At 42.8% G+C, this 27,191-nt stretch overlaps 1 protein-coding gene across 4 annotated transcripts; it reads right to left on the bottom strand.

Moving 5' to 3' along the window:
* Nucleotides 1–1,009: 1,009 nt before the first annotated feature.
* Nucleotides 1,010–27,173, bottom strand: RBL1 (RB transcriptional corepressor like 1). 4 transcript variants are annotated; one of them, XM_009098811.4, is made up of 22 exons: nt 27,013–27,173; nt 26,770–26,903; nt 25,688–25,888; nt 24,306–24,370; nt 24,086–24,214; nt 23,820–23,980; nt 23,026–23,075; nt 21,322–21,505; nt 19,733–19,899; nt 17,735–17,847; nt 17,091–17,194; nt 16,398–16,535; nt 14,410–14,574; nt 14,102–14,237; nt 11,846–12,112; nt 9,550–9,728; nt 7,554–7,730; nt 6,119–6,190; nt 5,852–5,936; nt 4,001–4,167; nt 3,414–3,578; nt 1,010–3,171 (listed from the first exon to the last, which is right to left on the bottom strand). In XM_009098811.4, exons 1-22 carry the CDS (start codon nt 27,142–27,144, stop codon nt 3,001–3,003), a joined length of 3,162 nt encoding a protein of 1,053 aa, XP_009097059.1. In that variant the 5' UTR covers nt 27,145–27,173; the 3' UTR covers nt 1,010–3,000. The 4 variants fall into 4 exon arrangements, with proteins under 4 accessions (XP_009097059.1, XP_018779360.1, XP_018779359.1 ...); XM_018923815.3 differs by lacking the exon at nt 16,398–16,535 and having other exon boundaries at nt 27,013–27,172; XM_018923814.3 differs by lacking the exon at nt 24,086–24,214 and having other exon boundaries at nt 27,013–27,172.
* Between the last annotated feature and the right edge of the window lie 18 nt (nt 27,174–27,191).

Genomic DNA, 27,191 nt, shown 5'->3' with positions numbered 1-27,191 from the left:
TCATCAAGTCTGCAGCTTCCTCCCAAGGGACAGCTCCCATCTCTGCTCTCTGTGACCAGGGACAGATCCTGAGGGAAGGGAGCTGTGCCAGGGGAGGGTCAGGCTAGATATCAGGGAAAGGTTCTTCCTCTAGAGGGTGGTTGGGCACTGAACAGGCTCCCCAGGGAATGGGCATGTCCTCAAGGCTGCCAGAGCTCCAGGAGCACTTGGATAACACTCCCAGGCACAGGGTGAGGAACGAGATGATCTTGAAGGTCCTCTCCAAACCAAGCCATTCTATGATGCTGATTTTTGGGGTGTCCTTGCAGGGCAAGGAGTTGGGTTTTGATGATCCTTGTGGGTCCCTTCCATCTTAGAATATTCCATGATTCTGTGATTCTATAAACTAGAGATTAGTCTTTTAAAGCAAAAGCTGTGGCAACAAAGAAGTCATTACAGCAGAATCTGCACAAACTACCCTTTTTTTCCTCCCAGCTCAGATGAATGAGTTATTTGAAAAGCTGAGTTCATGCCAGCTTTATGCTTACCTGGAGCAACAAAACCAGCACGACACCAGCTGGTACAGATCTGAACCTGTCCGAGACTGGTTCTTATACACATCTGGGAAGAAGGAAGGCAGCCAGGACCAGCACCTGGAGCTCATGCCTGCAGTGCTTGGAGATGAACTAGGAGCCCACAGCTCAGCTCTGCTGGAGTCACAGCTGCCTCTGTGGACACCTCACCTGTCACTGCAGGGTTCTCTCCCTTCTGGTGCTTTTTGGTGACCTCATGGAATATATTACTCACCTTCTCCCAAAATCCACTCCTGACTGAAACAGAAACAGTAAAGAAAAGTCTGGAGGAAACTTCAGACAAAACACATGAAATGTCATGAATTCAAACGGAAAAAAAATCCCAAGAAATCTGAGGGAAGCGCAAAAATGATGAAGGTCGTTGATATTACAGAAATTGCAGACAGAAGGCATTGTTTAATGAATAGGCACAGAAAAACAACAGGAAATACAGCAACACAGGTTAAAATGCTTTTTTAGTTGTTTATTATAAAATACAGATTTACATGTGAAGGCACTTTGAAACCGTTATGAAAATTCCAGGTAAGCTCTTGTTTTAGCTGTTCAACAAGCTCAAAATTGCTTTTAGATCACCTAAAAAGGTGAAGAATTCTGAACTGCATCCAGTAGTACATTCATTTTCCTAATGAAGAAACACTACACATAACAGTTAATAAGGATTTTGGCTCCATCAGTGTCTACTGTCAGAGGAGGCAGTGACAGTGTGGGGAGCAGAGCCGCCAGGAGATGTGCACATGATATCGAATTAAAACCATGTCAACTAAACTCTCATCATACAATACCATGGAAAGACTGCTGTCATGCCTAACCATAAATTTCCCATCCTACTGCAGAAAGGCTGCAATCCTCCACTTTTTATCTCAAAATCTGAAGACAAACATTAAAACTTGAATAAAATTAAGTATCTATGTTAAACTTAAACCTACTCCACTGCATGGCCATTTCCTCATAGTGCAGCTCTCCATGGGCAAGCACCTTTTTTTGAAAGTAAAAAAGTTTAAAAAAAATCAAATATTCAAGTAGTTAAAGACTCAAAACCAAGTTTGTAAACTTTCTACTCCTTGCTGAGTAGTGTCCTTGCATACCTACACTTAGTAATGAATTTCTCGTTCATCACTGCCGGCTAGATTCACTAGCTGAGGCTGCTCAAAATCATGGCAGTGTTCTCCCCTAGACCTGTGGATCTCACAGCACATACTAACCCAGTCAGCCAATGAAGGAAACAACCCCTCCAATAAGTCCTATGTAGTTGTTCTTTCTTTTTTTTTTTCAGTTCAGTTACACAGAAACTGAAAATGACTGTGCTGAGAAGTTTCTCCATGGCTCTAACCTTAAATACAATTGTAAAATAAGATCAAACCGCTGATTTACAGTAATGAGTAAACCCTGACTTTTGTCCATTTTGGTAAAATAGACCCTACCAAATCCTCAGCATTAAAAACTCAGTCACAAGAATTTGATAACGGAATTTCTACTTTTCCAGTGAACCCAAGCCTTCAACAGCTATAAAACCTCACACATACACACCTCCTTATGTGATGGGCTTTCATTCAGTGTAGATACTACACAAGAGGCTAAAGGTCTTCAGGAAAAAACAAGACATTCAATTTGTTAAATGAATTTGTGCATTTGAACAATGGCCAAACCCCAGCTGCTGGTTTCAGCTGTAACTGTATTTCCTCATGGGTGAGCTGCCATCACTATGAACAGCACCTAGGGCAGGCTGCTCTGTGGCTTCCAACATGGAGCACCATTGGCTCAAGAGAAAGGGAATTCAGGCTCACAGAACTGTATCTCAGGGCTTTACCAGAGTCCACCCTAAGTCACCACTATTTGTATTTTTAGATTATTGCCTTTGTTACTGCAAAAGCTGTCAGATACATGTGACAACCTACACTTTAACATAAGTTCTGACAGTTCTAAACTACTCAGCTCTTCCTGAGGCTAAAGAATTAATTTCTTTTCCCTCCAGTTACTCCACAGTGAAATAATGCATAAAATTCTATATTTTTTTCAAATAAGGCACTTGGCCAGTTTCTTTTCTAAATGCCAAAAGCTTGAGGAAACTTCACTGATTTCACTAATTTCTTTATAACTCTTATTCTAATAATAAAACTGGTATTACAAGCTGAGTTACACTCAGAATTCACGATGCTCCAAATGAGGCTTGAGAACATCCAATATGGCTTTCACAGAACACTCTTTTGCTAGAACAGCTCAGAGTACATTATACCACAGTGTGGTCTTTGGGCATGAAGATCACTGGAATTTCCTACATAACTCTTACTTTTTGCATCCTGTGGAAGTCAGGTGAAAGTTCAGTGTTGAAGGAACTTGATGGTTGTCTATATACAAAACTAAGAAATAAATAGCACAACAGCTGTATCCAGCTCCGTAACTTAGAGATCCCACAGAAAGCAGAAATTTTTTAGTGATTTGCTCTTTCACTGACAACATCCTGCAGACGTTTCAGTAGAACATCATCATTTTCCTGGCAGAGTCGCTTTGAGGGGGATTCAGTGTCACTGTCAATTGCTATTGCTCGCTTCTTACTCCTATGTTCACCTTGTTTTATCATATTGTTGATATCCTTCAAACTCTGTAATCAAGACAAAAATAATGAGTTACTCTGACTCCATTTCAAACTTGCTCAATGTCTGAAATATCAGAGAACAACAACAGGTTATCCTCTGAGCGATGGAGTCTATGTACAGAATTCTACCTTTCAGTGTAAAGTGAGAGACTATTCATTATAACACATCAGAACTGCACTAGACCACATCCTAATTAGAAGACAATTAACCCTTTATCAACCACTTTCAGCCTCGTTTTTGTCTCTACCTTGGAAGGGCTGCCATTGAACTTGTACAGCAGAGCAGTGCGAGGTGTGAGGCAGGCGCTGTTCTTGTGCGGTGACACGTACACTGCGTGCTGCTGCGAGATGCGCCGCGGGGACACCGCCTGCTGCCGGATGCTGGGGAACGGCGACAGCGGCGGTGCCTCCACCTGCAGGAGAGGACACGTCTGCACAGCAGCTCAACCAGAACATCCTGAGAGCAGAAACCTCACACAAGACAACATTCATACACTTCCAGGTCTTCCGTAGAATATTTTATCTTGTGACAGTGAAACAACAGATCAAGTAATGACCAAGCAACAGAATTAATCTTCCAGGTGCCTCACACAGATAGTCCACAGGCATTTGAGCAAATAGGTATTGCATTGATGTAAAGAAGTTGGAAATGGGTTTGCAAACTGAGCAGCATCTACATTTGTCCTCTTGAAAGGCTGTTAAAGCAAGTGCTCATACCATTACCTCCAATTATCTGACTTGACCCATATCAGGTGACAAGACAAAGTTATTGACATACATATAACTGCCAGGAAAAATGACTCTGTGAGTATTAATTCCAAAATACTGTACTTACCACATGATCCTGATTTGTGATATCGTACTTCAGTGCAAATGACTTTACTCTTCCTACGTAGACTGCATTGTAAAATTTAATAAGATCTCCTCTCTCCTCTGTTTCTGACTCACTCGAATTCTCTGCTGTGGATCGTCCCAAGGAGCTGCCAGCTTTCACAGATGAGTCTAACAATAAGAGAGCTTCAGATTTCAAAACTACAGCATTGGCAAACCAGGCACTTCAGAGTTGAACTTACGATGTCCAGCTGGCAAGAACTTGTCCATAAATTGACCAGTCAATTACAGGAATTCAAGAAATGTGCTTGAGCCAGGAGCAGGGTGTGCTGCAGGTGGTTGTGAACATCAGGAGGAGCTACCATTTCCTGTGGGTTATGTCTAAAAAGGCCAGTATCAACCTTTATTCCAAACTTGGAAATAGCCGTAGCAAGAAACTGTAGCACAACTGACCTCTTCTTCCATGTTTATTGGGGAGTATGGGGTACAAAGCCATTACTTGGTCTTAAAACTAAGTTTTAAGCAGTCTGACAGCTCTCAGCTTTTGGCTTCTCTGAAATTTCATCTCTGGTGATCAGCTAGCAGAGAAAAACTTGGTGCTCAACTCAGATCTGCACCAAGGAAGTCATGACACCATTTGTTCAGGCATGCTCTGTGAAGTGGGAAAAGGTGCAGCCTCACAGCAAGTATATTTCTGTTGAGGTCTGCTCTCCCCTAATTAAGCTGAAGTGCTACTGAATACAACCTTCTACGTCTCCTGCATTCTGCTGTCTGCCAAGTAAAATAGAGCAGCACACAGACTCTCTGGCAATCAGAGCACTGAGACAAACATCCAAAGCTCCAGCTGACACCCATAAGTGACTCCTTTGTCCATCTGCCCTCCTTCTCTCACAACACAAGCACAGCTCCTGTGAACTGGTGTCAAAAGACCTGGAGTTGATACTGTGTAAAGGAGACACAAGTCCAGAAACTGAAGAAAGTCTGATAGGAAAAGTCGCTGAAGAACTTTGTAACCACGTATATTTGTCTGACAAAATACCAGAGCCCAGTGTCACTTCAGATTCTCCAAGTCATCCAGTAGCTGTGGAGGCGTCAGACAGGATTTAAATGAGATCAGGACCACTAGTCCATGACCCTGATAGAATCCTCAACAGACTTTAAAAATGGCTCTAATATTCATTAAGGCAGATGAATCCCACCCAGAGGGAATTTGCCACAAAGAACAAACTAAATTCCACGTGTGCCCCGGCTAGAGATCTGCTCATGGGCTCATACATGGGCTTGTGTTCTCACATTCCTGACATGTCACTCAAAACAGGCATGGCATAGTTTCATGCTTTTCTCAAATACTACTCTTATCCCTTTTCTTCTCTAACCTAGAGCAAAGAAAGCATTACCTATTTAAAAGAAACCTGAATGTAAGAAAATGGCAGTCCTGGGGAGTTAGCATTTTTATTTTCTGAAACAAGTTCTTCCTACTTCAGTCTTCAGAACAGACGATGTTAAAAAACCCACCATAATACTCCAGGTACTGTTTATCTTCATTCTTCTTTGTTATCAGTGTTGCCATTCAAGAAGAACTACAGTATCATTGACATACTAAGAAAATACTACCATCCTGAGCAACCAAATTTAAGTAAATGACATTAAACATTCTTTCCAACTAGGAATTGTATATTCCATACCTAATACATAGGAGAGCTACTTACAAGATGGTTTCTTTTTCAACAATACATTTGTTTTTCTTTAATACACTTAAAACTGTAAAACTTGTTCCACTTATTACCTGACAGTCCAGTTCTTTAGAAGCCCCAAGTATGTTATCGAAAAGAGCAAATTCTTTTGCTGTACTCACCTTCTGTCATCTCCATATCTGGGTTTGCATTTTTGTCCAATGGAACATCATCAGAAGTATTTCTCAACAAGACACTCCTATAAACCTACAAGATACCAGGGGAAAACACTCTTGTCAAGGAAAGCAAGGAAGTCAGGACACTAGATGAAATCCAACTGAACAGGAACAAGTATTACACTGCAGAGGATTTGACTTCTTTTATGAGCACAAAGACTTCAAAAGCCACTCCTGAGCTTCCAAAAAGTAAAGCCAGTGGTATGGACTTACATGGCTGTTTGCCTGTGGCTGATTTCTGTAACTTTTCATTATGTCCTGAAAAGTTCTTTCCTCTTTGGTTACCTGGAAAAGAAAAGGCTGTTGAAGACCAAGTGCAAGCGTGAAGGCTGCACTGCCTAGGTCCTAGTTTGTAGCTTTTTGAGGAGTATTACTATGAATAAATAATTTAAAAATTTATCTCTAGTGATGAGAGCATGAAACAACAAAGATTTTTCTTGTTCAGGAATTCCTTGTTTCTTAGCTACTAAAGCTTTTTGTTGCTTATGATGCTTAGGCATTACTCCTTTCCAGGCTTTTCTTCCAGTGACACTTTAAAGAAAGGAAATATTATTAAGTCAAAAATGTGCTTTGTGAATTTGGAAACTGGATCCCTAACTTTTCTAAACAGAAAAGTGGCAAAATCCTGAACAGGCAGGTACGCACATGCAATTTTACTTTGCTTTTTTATTTCAAAATAGCTCATTTCTTAAAGCGCTTTGTTTTTCAGCCATACATACGTAATTTTAAGAGCAGACAAGCAACAGTTTTTGTAGTAGGAGACAGGAGACAATGTATCAACATCTCTGGCGGAGCTGTCAGGTCTCATACTGCATTGGAGACAGCACTCAAAAGCTTGTATTATAAAAAAAACCCCAAACAACTGACAAATTACATGATAAAAATACAGAGCACTGACTATTAAATGGCTTTGCTATCAGTGTTGACATCAGGTGAGCCTACCCCACGCTGCAGCTAAGAGCACATGTAGTGACAATTTAAACATCAGTTTCCCTCCACACAGTGCTACTCTTCATTTACCCTCAAGAAAAGATAATCCAGCCTCCTGAATTTTGTGTCTCAATTAGGCTTGATGGAATTGTAAGCTCAAGTTTGAGTCAAACCACTAGTCCAGTTTCACAATCCAATTTAACACTACCTTAAATTAAAGCTGGCAAATGAAATAGGAAATGAAGTACAACAGGCAACCACCTCAGCCTGAATCATCAAAAGCTAAAAGGATTTTTGGGAATAGAAACCACCTTACATAAATTTGCTCCTGCAAATTTCTGTACCTGCCTAATCCTGTAATTGTAATGGAATTTTTAGTTTAGATTGACAGATTGTCAAGATGACAAATGGGACAGAAAACAAATACAGGACAATAAGACCAGACAGTGCTTTGTCTGTGTCAACAAGTGCTACTGTGAACACACTCAAGAAGAGAAGAAAAACTCTGTCAAGAATTTCCTTCAAAGAGCCAGTGAGCTAAGATATGCAAAACAAGGAAAAAACCATACTGAGACTTGATCCACTTCTCGGAAGGACCTTCCCTTTCCCTCCAGTAATACGACATGAATGCATCAAACTGTAAATGCTGAACACACCTGATATTTTGAACATAAAACTGAACATAACATTCCATTAATTATCTAAAACTACATGTTACCTTTGCCATGATATAAAAAGCACAGAGGAGGAGCTGGTCCAAATGCCTGTCTTTCATAAGATCAGCACAATGAACCAATGTGAACTCAAAACATGTCCATATCTTCCTGCGCAAGTCATTGGAAACATCCAGCTTTAGGCACAGATCACGCAAGCGCACACTTGCCAGATGATACACCTGGAAGGAAAAGACACACAGTGAAGAGTGAAGCCAAACAAGCTTATCCTGGCCTGCAAAAATAAAAGACATCAAAGCAGAGATATTCTTTAAGGGCCACGAAGATGATTAGAGGGAAGGAACACCTCTCCCATGAGAGATCTGGGAGGGCGGGAGTTGTACAACCTGGAGAAGAAAAAACTCCAGAGAGGCCTTAGAGCCTTTTCTGCTGCCTAAGGGAGCTCTAAGAGAGCTGGAGAGGGACTTGGAACAAGGGCCTGGAGTGCCAATGGCTTCCCACTGCCAGAGGGCAGAGTTAGATGGGATTTTGGGATGGAACTCTTCCCTGTGAGGGTGGTGAAGCCCTGGCACAGGGTGCCCAGAGAAGCTGTGGTTGCCCCATTCCTGGAGTGTTCAAGGCCAGACTGGATGGGGCTTGGTCTAGCGGAAAGTGTCCTGGCCCATGGCAGGGGGTGGAATGATTTGATCCTTTAGGTCCTTTCCAACCAAAATAATTCTGGACTTTTGTGATTCAAAGACTAAGCTGTCCACTCTCCAACTGTTGAATCTCTAACACTTGCAGAAAATCTACCTAAAAACAGTATGCCTATAGCTTCTATACCATATCCCTCACTAATTAGGCACTTTCCTTATGCTGGAAAGCAGGAAGAGGAAGTGTCATTTTCACTTGCTCTACTGAACAGGAGCAAGAAAGAAACGTAGTGGGAAATTATCATTGTGAGTATAATGATCACTGTAAATGGAAGGTCAAAATTTAACAACAAATATAAGTCAAGGTTTTAGTTCTCCTTCATAACTAAGAGGATTTATGTTGCCTATGACACAGTTAGTCAAAGACACAGCTACACCTGAAGCTCTCCCCAGCTGAGAGTAAAACTTCCAAAATGCAATGTTCCCAACTGGCAGGTGACTGATCAATTCTTAATCCTTTCTCAGAGAAACTGCCTGTCACTGGTAAAATTAAAGGAGCAATAGTTCAGACAAAGGATGTGGCTTATAAGCGTTTCCAGAAATTATTTTTTGTATTAAGATATACCTTAAAGACTGTTCATGCTAGAACTTAAGATCTATTGTATCTATACAGATACCCTCAAAGGGGAAAACCTCAGAAAATAACTTACCTAGTAAGAAAATAACAACAAAAAAAAAATCTTTAAATATTTTTAAGAGAAACTAATTTAGGGATATATTCTTTGTAGTCACCTAGACCAAGTTACCTTGATTCCTCCTAAGACCCTTCACAAAATACACACTGAAAATGAAAGCAACTATAAGCAAGTTACCTTAAGTTTCTCTGAAGTACACTGAATTCTTTAAACCCTGCATTATTTCAAACTCATTCTTTTTAGAAACCTTAAGCTACTATGTTATTGATCACTGCTTCCTGAGCCCCCAACCGAGCAAGATCAGCACTGCTGGGCAGACTTAAAAGTGGCAAAGGAGCATCTCCAGATGCTGGATCCACAGCAGTGCAGCTTTGAATGAGCAAGACACAGGAACATCCTCTCACGTCAGATCTGTCTAACCCTTGCAAATGTGGAGGCAATGAAATAGCCAAGAGAAGTAAAATCTGAAGTATGTCTTTAACATTTATTTATAGAAGCTCCTTATTAAAAAGAAAGAAAAAACTCATAGGTGGAAAGGACAAAACTCTCTGCAACACTCAACATCTTTTTCCTTCTTCTTCAAGGTATATAAGGACTGCATGTGCCAAACTTGAGACACATGAAGACTGAAGGTAATGGGAGCTGCACAGGGGGGCAGGCTCCAGCACGGCCACGAGCACAAGCACAGCACCCCTTCTGAGCAGGACACTCACCTTCCTGTAGAACAGTGCCAAGGAGCCCGTTCTCTTTGGCTTGCTGGCTGCTGGCAGCTGCACTTCTGCTGCTTGGTTTCCAGGAGGGGGGCAGGGAGCCTGAGCATCCACTTTACATGGCTGGTCTAAATTAATTGAAATGGGGATCAAGGTGATTCCACCTATGTCATTTGCAATACCTGGAGAGGATACACATACCCAGAAATAAACTGGCTGCTCTATTTATGCTGCAGAGTCAAACAGCAAATCAAACTAATTTATGAACATTTGATACTGAAGACATCTTGTCCTCCGTACTACAGCCTAAAAAGACTGTCCCACAGAGTCTTCAGAAATAGTAAAAATTACATTTCTGGTAAGGTTGAAAAGGAGAATCTGAATGTGAATGATTTTTCCTAAAGGTTAACTTAAAGTACAAAGTTTACAAGCAATCACAATTTCTGTACTTGGTTTTCCACTCTACTGGGGGAAGGTGAGCATTCTCTTTTTTTTAAATTCGTATTCTGCAAAACTGGCAGCATATCCTATACAGCCCTCATTAGTTTCCTCAGTAATAAAATTATCTTGCTGAAAATCTCCTTAAACATGAGTAGTGCAGAATTTTTATTTTACTCTCTAACTGTAGACCCAATTTTAAAATTAAGAATGGCTATACACTCATTGCTCATATATAATTTTCAGAAATAATCAAGTACCAGCAAACTTCCACAAAACATAAGTCTCACGCTATTTTGCTGAGGTTAGCACGTAACTCTTCTCTAGAAGTTCCAGAGCTTTTTGAGATTTTAACAGACCAAATTAAGACAAATTGCAGTAAATCATTAATGGCACTGAGAACCAAAATAATGCTTAATGTGTGAGGTAAAACTGGAAAGAGCACAAACATGATCTTTTCTTCAAGAGGAGAAATCCTCAGTGTGTTTGCCAGGGATCAGATGTCACCAAGGATGTGATGTCAATATAAACTCAACCTTTTTAGTTGCTGGTGGAGCTTAGGATTACTCTTTTGTTTTCTTTTTCTCTGGGAATTTTCTCCCATACATTTCTAAGAGACAAAAAGGACTGGTACTTTTAGAGAGACAAACGAAGTTGCCATGGCTCGGGGTAAGGATGGGGAAGGGTGATTCGGCTGGCTACTGTCTTTACCTGGGGGTTTTCTCTTTGGAAGGTAAAATACACCTTGAAGTTTGGGTAGTGAGGCTGGGCTCAGCTAGGCTCTTTGGCCCCTCTTGCCGTTGGGTTTGGAGGAGGATGCTCCAGCTGCTGTTTATGGAGGGAGTTCGCTGCTGCAGCCGGAGCCCAGCCCTGTCCTGCTTCTGAGCCATGAGTGAGTGTTTGCTCACAAGAGCAGCCACCGAACTGGGAGCTCACTGGCACCCTGCTTCATTGGAAAGGACCCCTGCCATCTGCTTGGGTGCCTCAGGGGAAAAGACCAGGACCCCGAGCCCCAGCCCCCTCCCAGAGGATGCATTTCCCCGGCTGTGTGATGCTGCTACTGCAGAGGAGACCCCGGCCCACCCCTGCCCTTCTTTTGCCGCTGCTCTGAGTTTTCCTTACACTGTAGCCCCATACCCCTGCCTGCCGGGATGCCCCGCAAGAGCTGCAGCTCTGCTACATCTCATTTATTACTCTGGGATCTGCTTGCCTCTGCTGTTCCAGCTGCTTCCGAGGTTCCTGCTGCAGTCCATTTCAGCAGCCGGAGGCACAGCAGAACCAGCTGTCCCTGAGGGTTCCAAGGAAGCCCCTTCTCCATCCCTTCTGCCAGCCTGCCCGCCATTGCCGAGTGCAGAGAGGCGGCCGAGCTCGCGCCACAGCGCCCCCTGCAGGCCCGGGGGAATCATCGCCCCACCCTGCCCGGCCAGGAGCCAGCAGCGCCCCTGCTGGCCGTGCCCAGAACTGCACCGCAGGGGAAGGTGCCTGCAGCTGGGACAAGGCGGCCCTGGGGCTCTGCGTCTGCTCGTCTTTGCTGCTGGGCTTGGGGTTTGTTTGCCATGATATACACGCACACGCCAGTAAGGAACTGCTATTCCTTTCCTCCTAGCTTTGCCTGAAAGCCCTGTCATTTCAAAGTTATAATAATTCAGAGGGAAGTGGGTCATATTCTCCACTCCAAGGGGGAGTTCCCACCTTCCTTGACAGACACCTGTCCTTCAAACCAGGACAGCTGTTGTTGACAAAGTAACTGTTTTTTCAGAAAGAAAAAGCAACACGCTTTCAAGATGCATGGCTGGTCTAAGCATAACTTAAGACTAAAGAAAATATCCTAGTAGAGAAGAAAAACAGCAGGAATTCCTACCATGCAGTGGGATAGTGACCTTCTGTCCTGCTTTTCCTGGTCCTGTAGTGGTTGTCATGGTCAGCACTGTCTGGGCAGGAGATGCTGACATGTTTTCAGCACCAATACTTGATGCTGGAGAAATTGTCAGCTTAGTTCCTTTTGTTAAGATTTTTTCCATCTGCATTTCTTTGGGGCTGTCATCTCCAAAGAGCCTTCTCTTAGCGCTTCCAGCTGTAGGAGAACTGTAGCGCTCGTGAACGGAGATTGGAGACAATGGCTGCACATCTGGCATGTCAAGGAAATAAAAATAAACCCAACAAAACCTTAACAACAGCAGCTTAATGGAAATCCTTCCACAGAGAAGGTGAAAGGATACCTTCCAAGTACACCAGCAGAGATCACTTATAGCTCAAGCCTGCTCTCAGAGCTCACTGTTCTGAGGTGATAAGAACAAGATCTGTAGTCTGACTTTTTTTAGTTTTACAGTCACCCCAGACAGCGCAGTTCTGCCATCAGTTATTACATGGAAGCTGAGCAGTCACTCTGATCCACAGAGACTGAGGAACACACAGAATCAGAAGTACTTATTCCAGTCAGCCTAGCAATTAGGAATATTTGCAAATGTTACTCCTGTGAACACAATCCTCTACAGAAACCATGACCACACTTCTTGGACAGGCTGTCTTCCCTATGTTCTGGCTTTCAAACTCCCTCTAAACTGCCCCCAGGCAGGTGACTCCACCCTCACATAGCCCCGGTTCCTCTCAAGCTTTTCTGTGGCTTTCAAACATTTGCTGTAGTAGTAAGCCTGAAGTACACAGTACTAATGTACCAGGCTCCTGTTCACAGGCTTTTTGTCTTTCTGCTGCAGTCTGTGACAATAACAGTGACAAGAATTTCCTATTACCCATGCATCAGAAATTATCTGGATAACTGGCCAGGTAAGATTGATTGGAGACTGCGGGGATTGAGAGACACAGATCATGCTATGCAAGCAAAGCCCATTTATTATACTAGTCACAGTATTTATAGTTCTCTAAGTTCTGTACAAAATCTTACACTCAGACCCCCTTGCCCCTGCTCCTGTAGCAACACAGTCTTTTCACTTATCAGGTCCCTGTTACATTCCTTTGCACAAGTAATGTCCTTGTTGCATCTTCTCTCCTCAGAGCAGTTAGTGACCAGACCTGATGTCTTCACTTTTGATTTTGCCTTGAGTTTCTCTCCCATGGCTTCCCCTGTACCAGGGCCAGGAGGTCGGCAGCGCTACCCAGCTCAGCTTCTCTAGCTGTCTGATCTTCCACAGGAGACCTTACTTCTAACTCTGCCAAGATGGTTCTCTTGGTACCAAAGACAAATAAACACTTCCTATTCTCACCATCCTCCCAACTGAATTTAGGAAAAGCCTCTAGCACCAGATTCTCATATACAGAGCTGAGTATCACACAGCCTTCCCCATATGTAAGACACCATCTACAGTCTGGTTCCTCTTCCACCAGCGAACTCTAACACAGAAACTGCTTGTACATCTCCTTCCTAAGGAGTATTTAAAAAACACCAAACAGCCTTGTTTACAGCCAGACAAACACCGAAGGAGACAACATTACACAACCCAGCAGTTCACAGAGCACGTGCAAGAACATATGGACCAGAGTCAGGATACAACAAAAGCAGCAATTCCTAACTAGAGAAGCATGCAAAGGAAATAGCAGTGCTGGCACTGCTTCTGCACCCTCACTGTCAGGAGACAGGTCTGTGTGAGATGCAGGAATCTGCTAAGAGCAGCTTCAGAGGACAGAACACTGTAGGCAAAACATTGTCCTCCAGCCCTGCACAAAAACAGTTCTGTAGGAATCAGGAGTAAGTGTAGCTCTGTCACTATACCTAAAAAAAATAAAAAGTTACCTAAAATCCAGTCAAATTCACTGACCATAAACTAACAGAAAGAAAAAAAAAAAAAAACCAGGAAAAATTCGGGCATCAATGGACAACAGGTGATTGATGACAACCCATCTCAGAGTAAGGTCACCCTGGCATCAAGCCAGCAGCAAAATCTGCTTCTGTCCAGAATGGAAGCACTGTCTGAGCACTGCCTGCAGCCAGTTAGTCACAGCACTGGTTTGACTGGGTGCATCTAGACCCTCTCTTGGTCAAATAAACTTCACAATTCCAAACTCTCAATTAAGATTCAAGGATGCTTTTTCCAATTACAAAGAATTGTAACCCTCTCCCCAAATTCACACATTTAAATAATATCAGAAGCCTTAAACTTACCTCGTCTTAAACTCCCACCAAGATCTGTCCGAACCTCTTTCACTCGAGGATGAATTATGGGAGATAATGGCATCATGGGCAAGTGCCCAAACCCACTTCCTCCATTGCTGGCCTCAAAATTACTAGGAAATATTACCTGAGAAGTAAGAAATGCCAGTCTAAGATAACAAATTAATTTCCCTTCTTTGTGACAATCTACTAAAAGAAGATTTTCTGCAGTGATAATCTAATTTGAAAAGTTTTCTGAATAAAAAAACAAATGAGAAAAAGAACATGGATTTCCCAGTAACAGGAATGAGATCACATACTTCTTCACAGGTTGGGACTTTGTTTTCTGAGGCCTCGAGTGCATTCCAGAGTGCTGAGTTCCGAGTCCAGGCCAGACTCTCCAGAATCTGTTCTTCAATGCTATTGAGGTGCTTCACCATGTCTCTGGAAAGTCCTTCCTCAGACCGAATCAGCACTTCAATAACCTGTTGGCAATGACACACACAGCAATGTCACATTGCTCATGTTTAACACCATCTAACTGATATTTACTTCAGGCTCCTGTTCAAAATGTCAACACAGAGTGCTCCAGTCTCCTCCTCACATCGTCACCTTCCCCAACCCTCTTCGTTGAACACCCTTTCCCAAAGCAACCTGGGGGCTGGAAGAGGACAGCAGATATGCCACTAGTGCAGAACAATCCATTCCAGGGGTTTTTAGGGCCTTTCTCACCACTGCTAACTGTGCACAAGTGAAAGCACTGGGCAGCACTGACGTGGGAGATGTGATCAGGTACAGCTGCTCAGCAGGGGATGTGACAGTCCCAGCATTTCAGCTCTAGCAAACAAGCAGCCCATAACATGAGGAGCTGAAAACCACTGCAATAAAGTTTCATTTAAGAAGCTCTCAGAACCCTAACCCTAATGGACAAATGGGGGTTGAACAGATCTGACTGCAGTATCATACTCCAACACAAGATCCACCCTGTGTTATTCCTAAAAGAGGAGCATTCAGCCTGTTTTGCTAAAGCTCCAAAGATGGAAATGTCACAAAAGTTCCATGGAAGACCAACTGATATGTTTGGTTATTCCTGCTACAGAAGCTACAAACAGAGAACAAAGTTACAAATGTCACATGTCTCTCGTGTGACTTTCAATGGCAATTTTTGTCGAAATAAGAGTGCTGCAACAATATACACTGAATAGCTGAGAAAATTCAAATCAAACATAAATCTGATCCATAAAGTTAGATGTGCACCAGTTTTGATGGAGGCTACCAACAGCCACAGCAATATTGACAGATTTGTTACAGCTCCAGTACTGCCCTACAGCTGAAGAGTAAAGGAAAAAGGAAGGACAGATAATGAACCAGCTTTCTCAAAGGCTTCCATTTTTTGGTTGCTGTCATCTAAAAAGAACTACTTGATTTATTCAGAACTAACCCCAGTAAGCTGCTAGGCATCCAGCAAAAACTGGAGGCATATGGATAGGTGAAAAAAGGATTGAGGTCGTCAAAAATCAAGTTACATTGGAAGTCGGGAAAATGTGGTTAAATGAAGGCCAAACCCAGAGAAAACCCTGGAAAAGATATTCTACGTTCTATTAAGGAAAAGCCCCCAAACTTAGCAAAGCAAGCCTGTGATAAGCAGTAGCAGTCAAAGGCAACATTTCAGATCTGCACCTGCTATTTTAGAACTACACTGTAGTCAATAAATATAAATATCAACAAAATATATGCTTGAAGGCTTTAGTCTAGTAAAAGTTGATGGGCAGTATGTTACAGATCAGTACAATTTACAAAATGGGTTTTGTTCTTTATATTTTAGCTTCAGCTCTGGCATTACCACTTTCCAAGTAATACATTTCAGGAGAGCCAGCATTTAGAATAGGCCTGATGTTGCCCTGATTTTTTAAGATTCTCTAAGCCTTCTGATGTTTACATTCTTGTAACGAACTTTCTCACACACTTTCTGTAAATTACCGATTGTTTTGCATTCTTTTATGGAGGAGGAGAAATGCGATGGACTGTTGGTTTGTCCAGTGTCATTGGAGAGGTGGCACTGTCACCCTCCAACCCACTGTCCTTTTGGAAATCTAGAAATGCTGGAGTCAGAAATGAAAAAGTCCCTTTTTACCTTTGATGAGCAGAGTGTCCGTGTTGTGTTATTTCGTGCCCTATAGTGACATCCTAATGCACACTTAATATCAGCCCTTGTCTTACCTGACTCCCTAGGGAGGACTCTACGACTCTTAATCCAGTAACATGCCATTTTTGATACCAATCCTGTCCTAAGCCAGTGTTTTTTTACCTTATAGAAATAGAATGGCCTGAGGTCAAGAACTTCAATGATCCAGGGGAAGGTGCGAGGGGAGCTGTAGGCAAAGAGCACGATCTCCAAGCAGCATGCCAGGAGGGAGCGGTGAAAGACATCCTGCTCCAGGAGAGCCTGGAGAGAGCACACAAAATGCCACTGGCCTCACATCTGGGAAACACAAGCTGGAATTTTGTGGCACTAACACTACACAGCTTATTGTTGGAAAGAAGCTGGCTTCTTCTCCCATCCACAACCTCCTTTTTACAGGGAAGTTGAGGAGAACAGAAGTAAAGTAACAACACCAAAACTATCGCATTTTGCAAGCTATGGACAAATTAATTGGCCTCCTTGCTGTGCCTCATAAAGCAGAGCAAATGCAGTGCTGTCTAACATGAAGCATTGGTACTGTTCACTGGGTAAAGAAGATAACAAAAGTTACCTGTCCATAAAGTTGTAATTCTAGAAGGCAACAAGGCAACACAAATTCAAATGTTTAGCTATGATGGTTATACTGGTTTAAATAGTAGAAGAAAAATACATTTTGGCAGCTCCCATGTATTTCCCCTTTTTAGTATTAGCAACATACACAGAGCACTTTACAGTGCTTTCTCCTGGAACTGCCTGAAAATAAACTCCCAAGAAACAGCTACAAAAAGCGTTCTCATCTTTCACTGGTTCTTTACTTACAGTCAGATCCTTCCCATGCAGTCTCCGTGTTTCTTGCACCATTATAGTCTCCAAGATTTTATAGTACAAGATCTCTGCCAGTTTTAATCTGTTTACAGCAAAATCTGAAATTTAAAATCAACAGAAATTAAGTCAAATGCCACTGGCAAAACCAGGTTAAGACTCAACTGACCAGCACCTGTTCTCATCCAAAACAATAGTTCATGTGAGTATATAGATACTTTGCAAACAAGGAAAAAAACATTCAGAAATCCACCAGTCCCAGATACAGAATGAAATTCCATAAACATTTTAAAGGATTATTTATTGTAATATTTCTTGTGATGAAATTCTGCAATAATAATTTTCCTATTTGCTTTCAGTTTTCTTTAAATTATAACACTAACAAGATTTCAAGTTTACACTTGTTAAGAGCTGCTCTTCCATGATTTCTTGGTTATCTCAGTTTGAACTGCAGGCTTGGGTTTACTCTGCCATAAATTTTTATTCTTTACCCTGTCCTGTTTGACAGCAGTAGTTTTCTGCTTGGGTGTATCCTGGGATAAAACCGGCTCCACTGTATTAAATACAAAAAACAGTACAGGTATGCATTCTGTTTGCCCTGGTTTAGTATTTTGAAACACCCCATGCCTTTCAGTCCATACCTATGTGGGATCCTGGCTGTTCATCTGTTGACTGAGTGTAGCAGCAACAGAAGGTCTCACCAATTTCCTTCACTCTGCTCATTATGCTTTCCAAGGGGCTGCGGGCACAAGACCTGAAGCCAAAGGCAAAGAAAGCCTTGTTTACATAAATTAATATCCAGTTTAAAAAATAAATATCAAGAAACAACAACTATAAAATAAATTAAAAAAAAAGATAAACCAATTACACCAAGCATTCCTCATCAGCTAGAACCTGTATTACACAGGCAGAGGCAAACATAAAATACACACAGGTATCATGTCCTCTCTTCCTAACAGGGCCAGGGAGGATCTTCAGATCTTGAACAAACACAGGAGAAAGCCAGAACCACAGCAGCACAGGAGAAAGATGAACCTGCCAGGAGTGAGCAGGATACTACAACAGCCAACCAACCAACCAAAGGCACCCACAACACCACACTGGCCAGACTCAGTTTTCTGAGGCAGCACAGAAAACCTTAGAGGGAAGAGGCAGCAGCATCTTCCCATTTCCTACCAAGACTGGGGGAACTGATGAACTCCACATTGTCACTGCCATAAAATAGTATCTCTGGCTGGAGATGCTCTTTCTGAATGCTTCTGAATTTTCCAGCAACTCTGTTGCAGAGGACAGTGGCATGTGGCTGGTGTCAAATTAAGACACTGAATTACTCTGAAAAACTAGAACTGAAATCACCTAAGGTTTATCTTTGAACGAAGTCTTATAATTAACTTCAAAGCTTTTCCATGGAATTTTAATTTGAAAAAGAAAATACTGAAAAGCATAGAACATTACACAGTCCAAACTACAGTTTCTCCATTTCTTCCAGGAACACAGCACATATACCCGAGCGCTTGCTGAACTCACATCCAGGATGAGCAAAGTACTCATCACAGCTGTTGCCAAAGGCTTAGTCAATTCTTGTTCCCATTTTAATATTTACCTCTTTCTTGATAGTCTGGTTTATTATTTGGAACAACCATATGTTTTATCAGAGATTATAGACACATTAATGACTTAATTGTAGAGTATAAATAGTATCAGTCCTTACAAAAACAATCAAAGAAGCATTCTAAACAAATGCATTCCAGAGAGCACAGCTGTAAACTTTTAGGAACCAGTGCTAGCAAAACTTTCAAATATAAGTAACTCTAACGATGAGAACAGTAAGCAATATTTTTCACCTGTTTACAATGATTACTTTAAAAAGAACATTGCTCTTGGACTTCAAATATTAAGTGCTAATACTAAATGTCCATGACTTGTAAAAATACATCTGGAGACCTTCCACTGTAACACAGTAGGAACATAACTTGGAAAGATATTAGGCAAACACCCAGGAACTTTACAGGTATTTGCTATTCCACTACTGCTTTTTATAAGCTGTACTCAGGGAGGAAGGCAGTAATCTGAAGTGTGTCCAGGGAACAGCCACCAGAACATACCGAATGGGGAACATGGCTGTGGCTATTCCAGGTCAGCACTGACAGTGACCAGGTTCACTGTGAGGCTCATCCTTGTGCCATGGGGTAAGACCAACACACCCTACGGTAGTGAAGGAAAAATGGGCAGCCTGTAGGTGCTCTTAGTTTTATCTTCCCAGCTGAGGGCGAAGACTGCAGCTTCTTCACCTGAACAATCCCTTCTCCAAAACCTCTGCCAACATACATACCACATCTTTTAACTGATAAGTACTTGTTTAAAATGTCAACAAATAAAAAAGGCATTTGGCTTTCAAGCATTCAGACAAATCAAGATCAGCAAAAGCTGAACCTCCATTAACATAATGGTGGTGACAAGTCAGATGGGGGGGTGTGTGTGTTCAGCCATCCTTCTCCAGATGAGATCATTGAGAAAACAGAAGATCCTTCAACAAGAAATAATACAGAAACACAGACCAAAATATTCTGCCCCAAAGGAAAAAAAGCCAAAAGATGAGTTTCCGTGTCAATGAAAGCAGCTGAAGTGGACATACTCACTCAAAAATAGCTGTAAGTTGTTCACTTGGTGCATTTTTCAGGCCAGCCACCATGCTCTGCAAACGGCTCACGCTCTGTGTGGCTGAAGCCACAGGAGTGACGGCAGTTTCCTTTTCTCGCAGGTATCTTCTACCAGTCAGTGGGGTTGAAGGTGCAAATGACCTTTTCTGTCAGACAGAGAAAAATAATAAATAGAAATCAGCAAACAAAACTATTTCAATTACCTTCCAAATGAGCATCTCCTGCAAAATTCCTTCAAAGATTAAAATTACACCACTAGTAGAACCATGTGAAGGTTTCACCTGAGAGCTCAGAAGTGACTAAAAATGAGCCAAAGAGTTCTCAGGACTCCATAAATAAAAAATATAACAAATCTTTGAGCAGACAAAAATTAACTGAAAGATTTTACAACTAAAACACAGTAATACAAGACCTAAAATCTTAAAACCTGTAAATTTTTAGGCTCATTTGAACATTGAAAATACAAGGCAAGGAAGAGGAAGCACATGCTTCCATTCTCAGCCCCTGACTGCATTAGATGGGTGACACAAGGAGTGGGTGGCAGAGGTTCATAGGAGAACATTCCCTGGGAAATGGGCCTCCCTACATCCTCCATCCAAAGGATGAAGTGGCACTGAGCAGATGGAGCTCTGTGGACTGCATTTACTTATTTGTATCCTGCTCTCTGGAAGTGACACAATAAAGTTTTTGGATTTAATTATCTGAACTGACAACATTCTGAAGACACAAGGCAAATATTGAGAAAAGGTGAAGCCTGCAGTTGTTATGCATAAACAGTAATATTATTACACTACTCAAACTGAAACTCAGAAGTAATAAAACCCTTTCTAAACTCCCATCCTAAATGTGTCTGATTATAGAATACACTTATATTTGGGAGAAAAAGCTAAGACGTATGATTCATTTACACTTGCAGGAGCATCTTAGAATAAGAATTCTTATGTTTTTAACTGACAGGTAAATCAAACAGCATATAGTTCTTTCACACAGCCAATACTATTTTTCCCTCTTAGCCAAAATTAAATGTCATCAAGCAACTGTTTTCCTGCATGTCAACTTCATTAGATACATTTTTAAACACAGTGAAACATTAACTCTGTTTATAGGTACTTTGCGTAATGAAGAGAGACTTTGTTGAGGCTTATGCCTGAATCTTATTTTCCATAGAAGAGTAAGAAAGTTGACTTTTCCTTTCCTAAGAAAGGAAACAGTGGGAAAACTAATTCAGTGTCAAGGTTTTGTGGTATGATTATGGGGTATAAATGAAGCTTGATCAAAACTAAGACCTACATATCTGGGTATTAATTACTTACTGATTTTTCTTGGACAAAACCAAACAATACACATGAAAGTGCACTCATTCTGTTTAAGGAATAGTTATTTTAAAAATTCCACAGGAAAAAAGATACCACCTTTCCTCCTTATAGCAAGACAGCATTGAAGCTCTGTTCACCATCTTCCTCTCAGGAAGAAGAAATTTCAAGTCACCTCAATGATACAAAGAGTGTATAAGGGTGAGAAAACTTAAAGGAGATCTTCAAGTGAGCTTGCCATTTTAAATGAATCACCTTTTCAAAATGCTGCTGCAGATGACACTCCATGTAAGCTCTTGCTGCCGTTTTCTCTCCTGGCACATCTGCAGGGAATTTTCGAGTGCCAATTTCTTCTTCAGCATCAGCTCCCAGGAAAACTCTCTCATCAAAGTCCCCCACGGTCAGAACGTACTCTTCATACTCTTTATTCAGTGCTTTGCTGGAAGAGAAGCCCAGGTTTGATACCAAAGGTTTTACTGCTGAAGAAACAAAGAAGGTGCCCCAAGAGCTCAGGTACTGCTCCAAACCAACACAGGGTCAGAGTTTTATGCTCTGGACAGCAGTGCTGCTCCCACCTCCCTGAGCATCCTGCCCCCAGTCATCCCTGCCTGCCCTTGGACCCAAAACCTCTCCAGGATCACTGCAGAAATCACTCTTCCACCAGCATTTGGATCTCAGTAAGAAGAGGAAAAAACCAACTGTGCTTTCATGCCAATTGCAAATAAACCAATCTGGAAGTGCTCAGCTGGTCAGAGGTTAGATCTGTGCACCAGGGAGAACTGCACCCAACTGCTGCATTTCTGGGTTTGCCACTCTGTAGCCCATAATTTTCCTAATGGTGCAGAGGAGGGGAAAGTAAGGAGTTACCTGACTGGGTTTTATTTCTAAAACCATCACTGACATGTGATACCAATAATCCTGCCTGCAGCTGGGCCAGGAATGCAGTTCCTGCATGCATAATAATGGAATATAACAATGTATTCATGACACAAGCAATGCTGTGATCCCACAGGAAACTTGACTGTATCACAACTTCAGCTGCCCCATGTCTTTTAGGAAAATGTAAAGGTCTGTGGAAAGCTGGACAAAAAAAACCCCAGAGATGCCTACAAGAGTCTTTGAGATATCAGACTACTTGCACAAGAATAGGCACTACTGTATCATTCCATATGACAGTGTTACTGAAGGAATACTATGAATCTTAGAGTAGAAATACGGGGAGAAATTCAATGTTCAATGATCAAAGAAATCAGTTTATATGTAAATTGAGGTGTTATCTAAATTGTTAAAACAACTGAGTCTTTACTCAAAATTCCCAAAGCAAACCAACAAGTAAAAAGCTCACAAACAAAAGACAGAAACAAATTAAAAGGTATTTTTGCAAAAGGCAAAAAAAATTGACAAGGTGTTTTTATAGTTTACATTTAAAGTAGCTTTCAGAAGCGAATCCACAGTTTCTGAAACAACTACACTTCCCTCCCACAGAAACTGTTCACCTCTTTTGTTGTGGTTTTGCAATTGTTGCTTCCTTTTCTTTTGAGTCCATCTGCCATACCCACAGATTTATACACTCAATTAGAGTTAGAGAAAAAAATTTAGAGATTTCCTTACTTTGAAATCATATGTGTATAGAAACACATCTGTAACCTTCAGAGCCAAGGTTTCAGTTTGCATTACATTATTCAGAGATTACATTATACAAAATTGCTAGAAAGTCAGAGCAAGCACCAAAAAACCTGATATCAAGAAAAAAAAATCTCTGCAGCTTGAACTCCTGACATTGGCCACACCTCTGATCCAGAAAGTGTTTCAGCCAGACAGCAGCTTTGGTGGTCAAATAATCAAAACCCATTAGATATGGAAAGACAAAGGAACAGGAAAACTGAGATTCAGTACACAAAGACCTGTGCTTTAGATTTGAACCAAGTCCTATGACTGAGAACAAAATCTGAAACTTACCTATTTTCTGTAAAGTTGCAAAGATCCAACAAACAATCTCCTTTTAAGATCTAAGAATAAAAAGCAAAAGTATCTTAGATAATAAAATGAAAACTGTTTCAAGTGTAAGAGCATGATGGTTTTAGTCAAAAAGTAAACAAGATTTAGGTGCAGAACTGGACTCTTTTTTTTTTTTTTTGGCCTGGACTAAAGGGCTACAGTGCCATTACCAAGACAGAGCACAGCCCAACTGGAAAGAAGCTGCAGACAAATTCACTGTTCAGAACCAGGCCTGCAATGCGACATCTGCTCACTGCTGGCTTAGGGACTGGCTCAATCAGCAACTACAAAGAAGCTTCCACAGAGCTTGGAAAACATTTCCAGGATGAGAACTTGACAGGACAATTTATACATCTGCAATCTCAACCTCTCCTTCCAAAGCATTTTGCTCAACTTCAAGAAAAGCAGCAGGACCCAAACTCCATCGACAGACATTCCCTACAATTATTTCACAAGATCACTTTTTTTTTTGCCTGAAGAAAACACCATCCATCATGATTCATTTCACACTGCTAAGAAAGGAAAGATTCTTCACCGACACAAAAAGCTGAAACAGAGACCTTACAGCATACAGCATTAAAAGTGTGAGGGAATTCTGCTCCTGCTAAAATACAAAGAAAACCTGAGCCAGTCTGAGTTCCTTTGCTCATTAACAAGTTCCTTTACTCTCCCCTGTGGAACCTGGACCAGGACTTAAATGGTCTCGAGACCACCATGGAGCATGACCAAGCGCTCATAAAACTCACAAGATGTACCTTCCTATCAAACAGCTTTGTAATGTATGGTTTGAAGTAGTGCTCCTTGATGCCTTTCGCCTCCACGAGGAGCCCATCATGCAGCTCGCAGAGTGTGGCAATGATGCAGGGAGGATCCTCAGAGGCTTTCATCTCCAGAGTGTGGAATTCCACTGGTAAGCCTGGGAACCAGAAAGAGGGGGGAAGACAACCAACCTTCAACTTCATTTCAAATGAGCCAAGAGAACAAAGCACAGTTGATTGTAAATAATCTATTCCCACCATACCTTTAAATGATGGATTTAGCAAATCTCTTCTGTTTGGACACAGAAGGGCATTGGCAAAAATCAGGTCCAAGCAGCACAGAAGTAAATGATAGGAATTTACTAAATCATCTCCAATCATATGGAAATTACCTTTAAGAGACAGCACATCACGTCAAGCAACACAACAGAAGTTCACAGCTGGGAATGTATACAAATCATGCAGGCAAAGCAAGGAGCCTACCCTTAGTGTACACAAAGAGAGTCCAGCAGAAGTTGAAGAGATCTTTGACGCTGCATGGCACCCGCCTGTCAACAAGAAAAATAGGGGAAGTTACTCTTCAGTTCCAGGAAGCCAAACCTTGTACTACAGTTCAAATTTCATTCCATTTCCCTGCTCAAAACAACAGCTGGAGCTGCTGTCTTAATTCCACACTAAGGCACAGTCTAAGCTACATGTCCTGAGTTCAGCTCTCAGTGTCTGACAGACAATGCCTGACCTGGCTCCAGAGTATCCTGCACACATCCACAACTTCCCAACCCTGTTCCCAAGCCAAAGGCTGCCTCTGGCCTCTGACCCTGCCACACTATTCTGCTGGAGTCACACCTCCCACAGAACTGTCCTACAGCCACAGGGAGGGAGATGACAAAGGCTATATATACTCCAGTGATGGTCTTTCCAAAATATTTTACTAAAGCATCAGCCATCCCTTCAAAACAAGCAATTATAGCTTGCACTACAGTTCAGCTGCTTACTCCTGTTTGGAGCAGAACAATCCAAGCCCATGGAGGTGGAAGACCAAGGAAGACATGACTCAACCCACATAGCAGCCAAAGCCGCAGTGGCACCAACCAACGCTGCTCTGAGAAAGGAACACCAACAGAGCACCCGACAGGGCACCTCCCCCTGCACTCTGCCTGTGGAGCTACACTGAAGCATTGCACCAGAACAATTATCCCCCCTCACATCCAGAAAATCCACATGAACTGACAAAAGCACCTTGCAGACCCACAGCTTGGCTCCCTCATCCCAAAAGTTACAATCTCACAACAAAGCTGTCACAGCCACATATTCTTGCAGGGATTATGGACGAGCTCCTTTCAATAAGGCAGATATTTCATGTGTGTGTTGAAGATGACACTGCACATTCCCAAATTTGTCACAAAAATGAGCACATCAGCTGTAACTTCCTCCCATTTGGTGTTCCCACTCATCTGGCAACCACGGCAAACAGCTGGCAGTGTGGAGGTCACAGGGATGTGACAGCCCCTGAGCAGAGGGATCATGGTGTGACACCAGCCCCCAGCCAGCACCGTGCCAAGACAAAACACTCCTGTGCTACTTCAGCTATTTCTGCTGATCTCACTGTACCTTGGAGCTAACCCATCTCATAGTACCTCTCCCCACCTCACCCTGACATTCTCACTGTGGGACAGCTCCTGTGTAACAGCAGCTGCATGTGAAGTCCAGCTGATCTGAGCTGCACTCACTGGGCTCAGGGGTGGCTCTGCACTGGCTGCATTTCAGAGTCAAAGAGACCCCATCACTCTGGAAATTAATTTTTGTAAACTTATATTGAGTATAACTCTTTCCAGGGAAAAGTCACATCAAATCTAAAAAAATACCTCTGCTTCCTGCTTCGATGCGGTTTGGAACTTTCTTCATAAGGGTTTTGAAATATATCAAAAAATATTGGCTCAAACTTTTTGAAAATCACAGTTGACACTTCAAAATTTCTCTCCAGCCTCTCAACTCGCTCTCGGAATTCCTGGGGCAGGTTTGACATGTCCATCCACTTCTTCATTTTGCTAAAAAACTGAATTAAACTTAAAAGAAAAAAGAAAAGTCTGTTTTGAGCTTTAACTAACTTCCATTCTAAAATTTTAAAAAGCCAAAATGCAACATACTCACTCCTTTAAAGACTAACATAATTACAATGTGGATTGACAATTTTTTGATAAGACTCCCAAACTGTATGTTATCATCATTTTGCCTTTTATCACTCAGGGGTTTCTCCTTGACCCTCTAAAAGGCACGGGAACATTAACTTGATGTGGAGGCTGCCAGCATGGCTGTATAGAGCAGGGCAGTGGTGGACAGCAAAGTGAAGGTGTAGCTCTGTGTGTGTTGAGGTGGAGGTAGGACAGGCAACAAAACAAGGCAAGAGTCGATGCCTGTCAAAGTTACCTGCACAAAAACCTGTCAGCTGGGGATGTAAATAAATGACAACCCCTCCAGCAGCTCAGAGGGGAGTGAGGTCTTTAAAGAGCAACATTCCAGGCTCCGTGTCCCCAGGTCAGAACCATAGCGACAGGGCAGCTGCTGTGCTGCCGTGCAGAAGGTGAGTTCTGTGATCACCAGTGCTGTGTTCCCAGAAAAACCAGCACTCCGTCGGGATTTGGCCTGAATCCTGAGTCCGATACACGTTGTACAGGGATGGCACGCGCCGAGATATGTGTGGTAAAATTAACTACGGAGAGAAACAACTGGCGTGTGTAGAACAGCTGCCGGTCCGACACAAGTGGTTTCCTAAAGGTTTGAAGTTGGAAATTACGTGTTTGCATCTAATTTCCATCTGTAATAACGGCCGATTCACTGCTTTAATCCCGCCGCGGCTGGCAGCGCTGGGAGCGAAGGAGCGGCACCTGCCCTAGCGGCTCTAGCAGGGCAGGGCAGGGCACTCCCGGCCCACGGGCGGGGCGCTCACCTGAGGCGTGCGGAGCGCAGGATGCGGGTCAGGGAGACGCCGTTCCCCTCCATCGGGCTGCTCCCCACGGTGGGCACGCGGCTCCGGCGGCAGGCGACGTACAGCGCGCAGGCCAACCAGTGCAGCGCCTCGCCCTGCGGGCAGGAGCGCCGCGGTCACCGGGGCAGCGCTGCGACCCGCGGGCTCGGCCGGGGCGGGACGGCGCCCGCCCCCGCCCGTCTGGCCCCACCCGACCCCGCTCACCTCCAGGCTGTAGGTGCCCCGCAGCGCCGTAAAGTCGTGCAACGCCTCGGCCGCGCTCGCCGCGTCCAGGTTGAGCTCCCGGCAGAGCCGCTCCACAGCGGCGCCGGGATCAGCGGCTCCAGGACGGGACATGGCGGCGGAGCGCGCGCCAAAACCGCCGGAAGGGCGGGGCCGCTTCC

This window comes from Serinus canaria, chromosome 20 (genome assembly GCF_022539315.1).
Source record: "Serinus canaria isolate serCan28SL12 chromosome 20, serCan2020, whole genome shotgun sequence".
NCBI lineage: Eukaryota > Metazoa > Chordata > Aves > Passeriformes > Fringillidae > Serinus > Serinus canaria.
Note: the sequence above shows the minus strand (reverse complement) of the source record. Positions and strands in the feature narration are given on the sequence as shown.

Bases quoted from the DNA above. Each gene is read 5' to 3' on its own strand.
- RBL1 (XM_009098811.4), bottom strand. From the start codon at position 27,144: ATGTCCCGTCCTGGAGCCGCTGATCCCGGCGCCGCTGTGGAGCGGCTC. The intron at 26,904-27,012 runs GTGAGCGGGGTC...TCCTGCCCGCAG, and splicing joins GGGGCACCTACAGCCTGGAG to GGCGAGGCGCTGCACTGGTT. The intron at 24,371-25,687 runs GTATTTTTTTAG...TCTTGTTGACAG, and splicing joins CATCGAAGCAGGAAGCAGAG to GCGGGTGCCATGCAGCGTCA.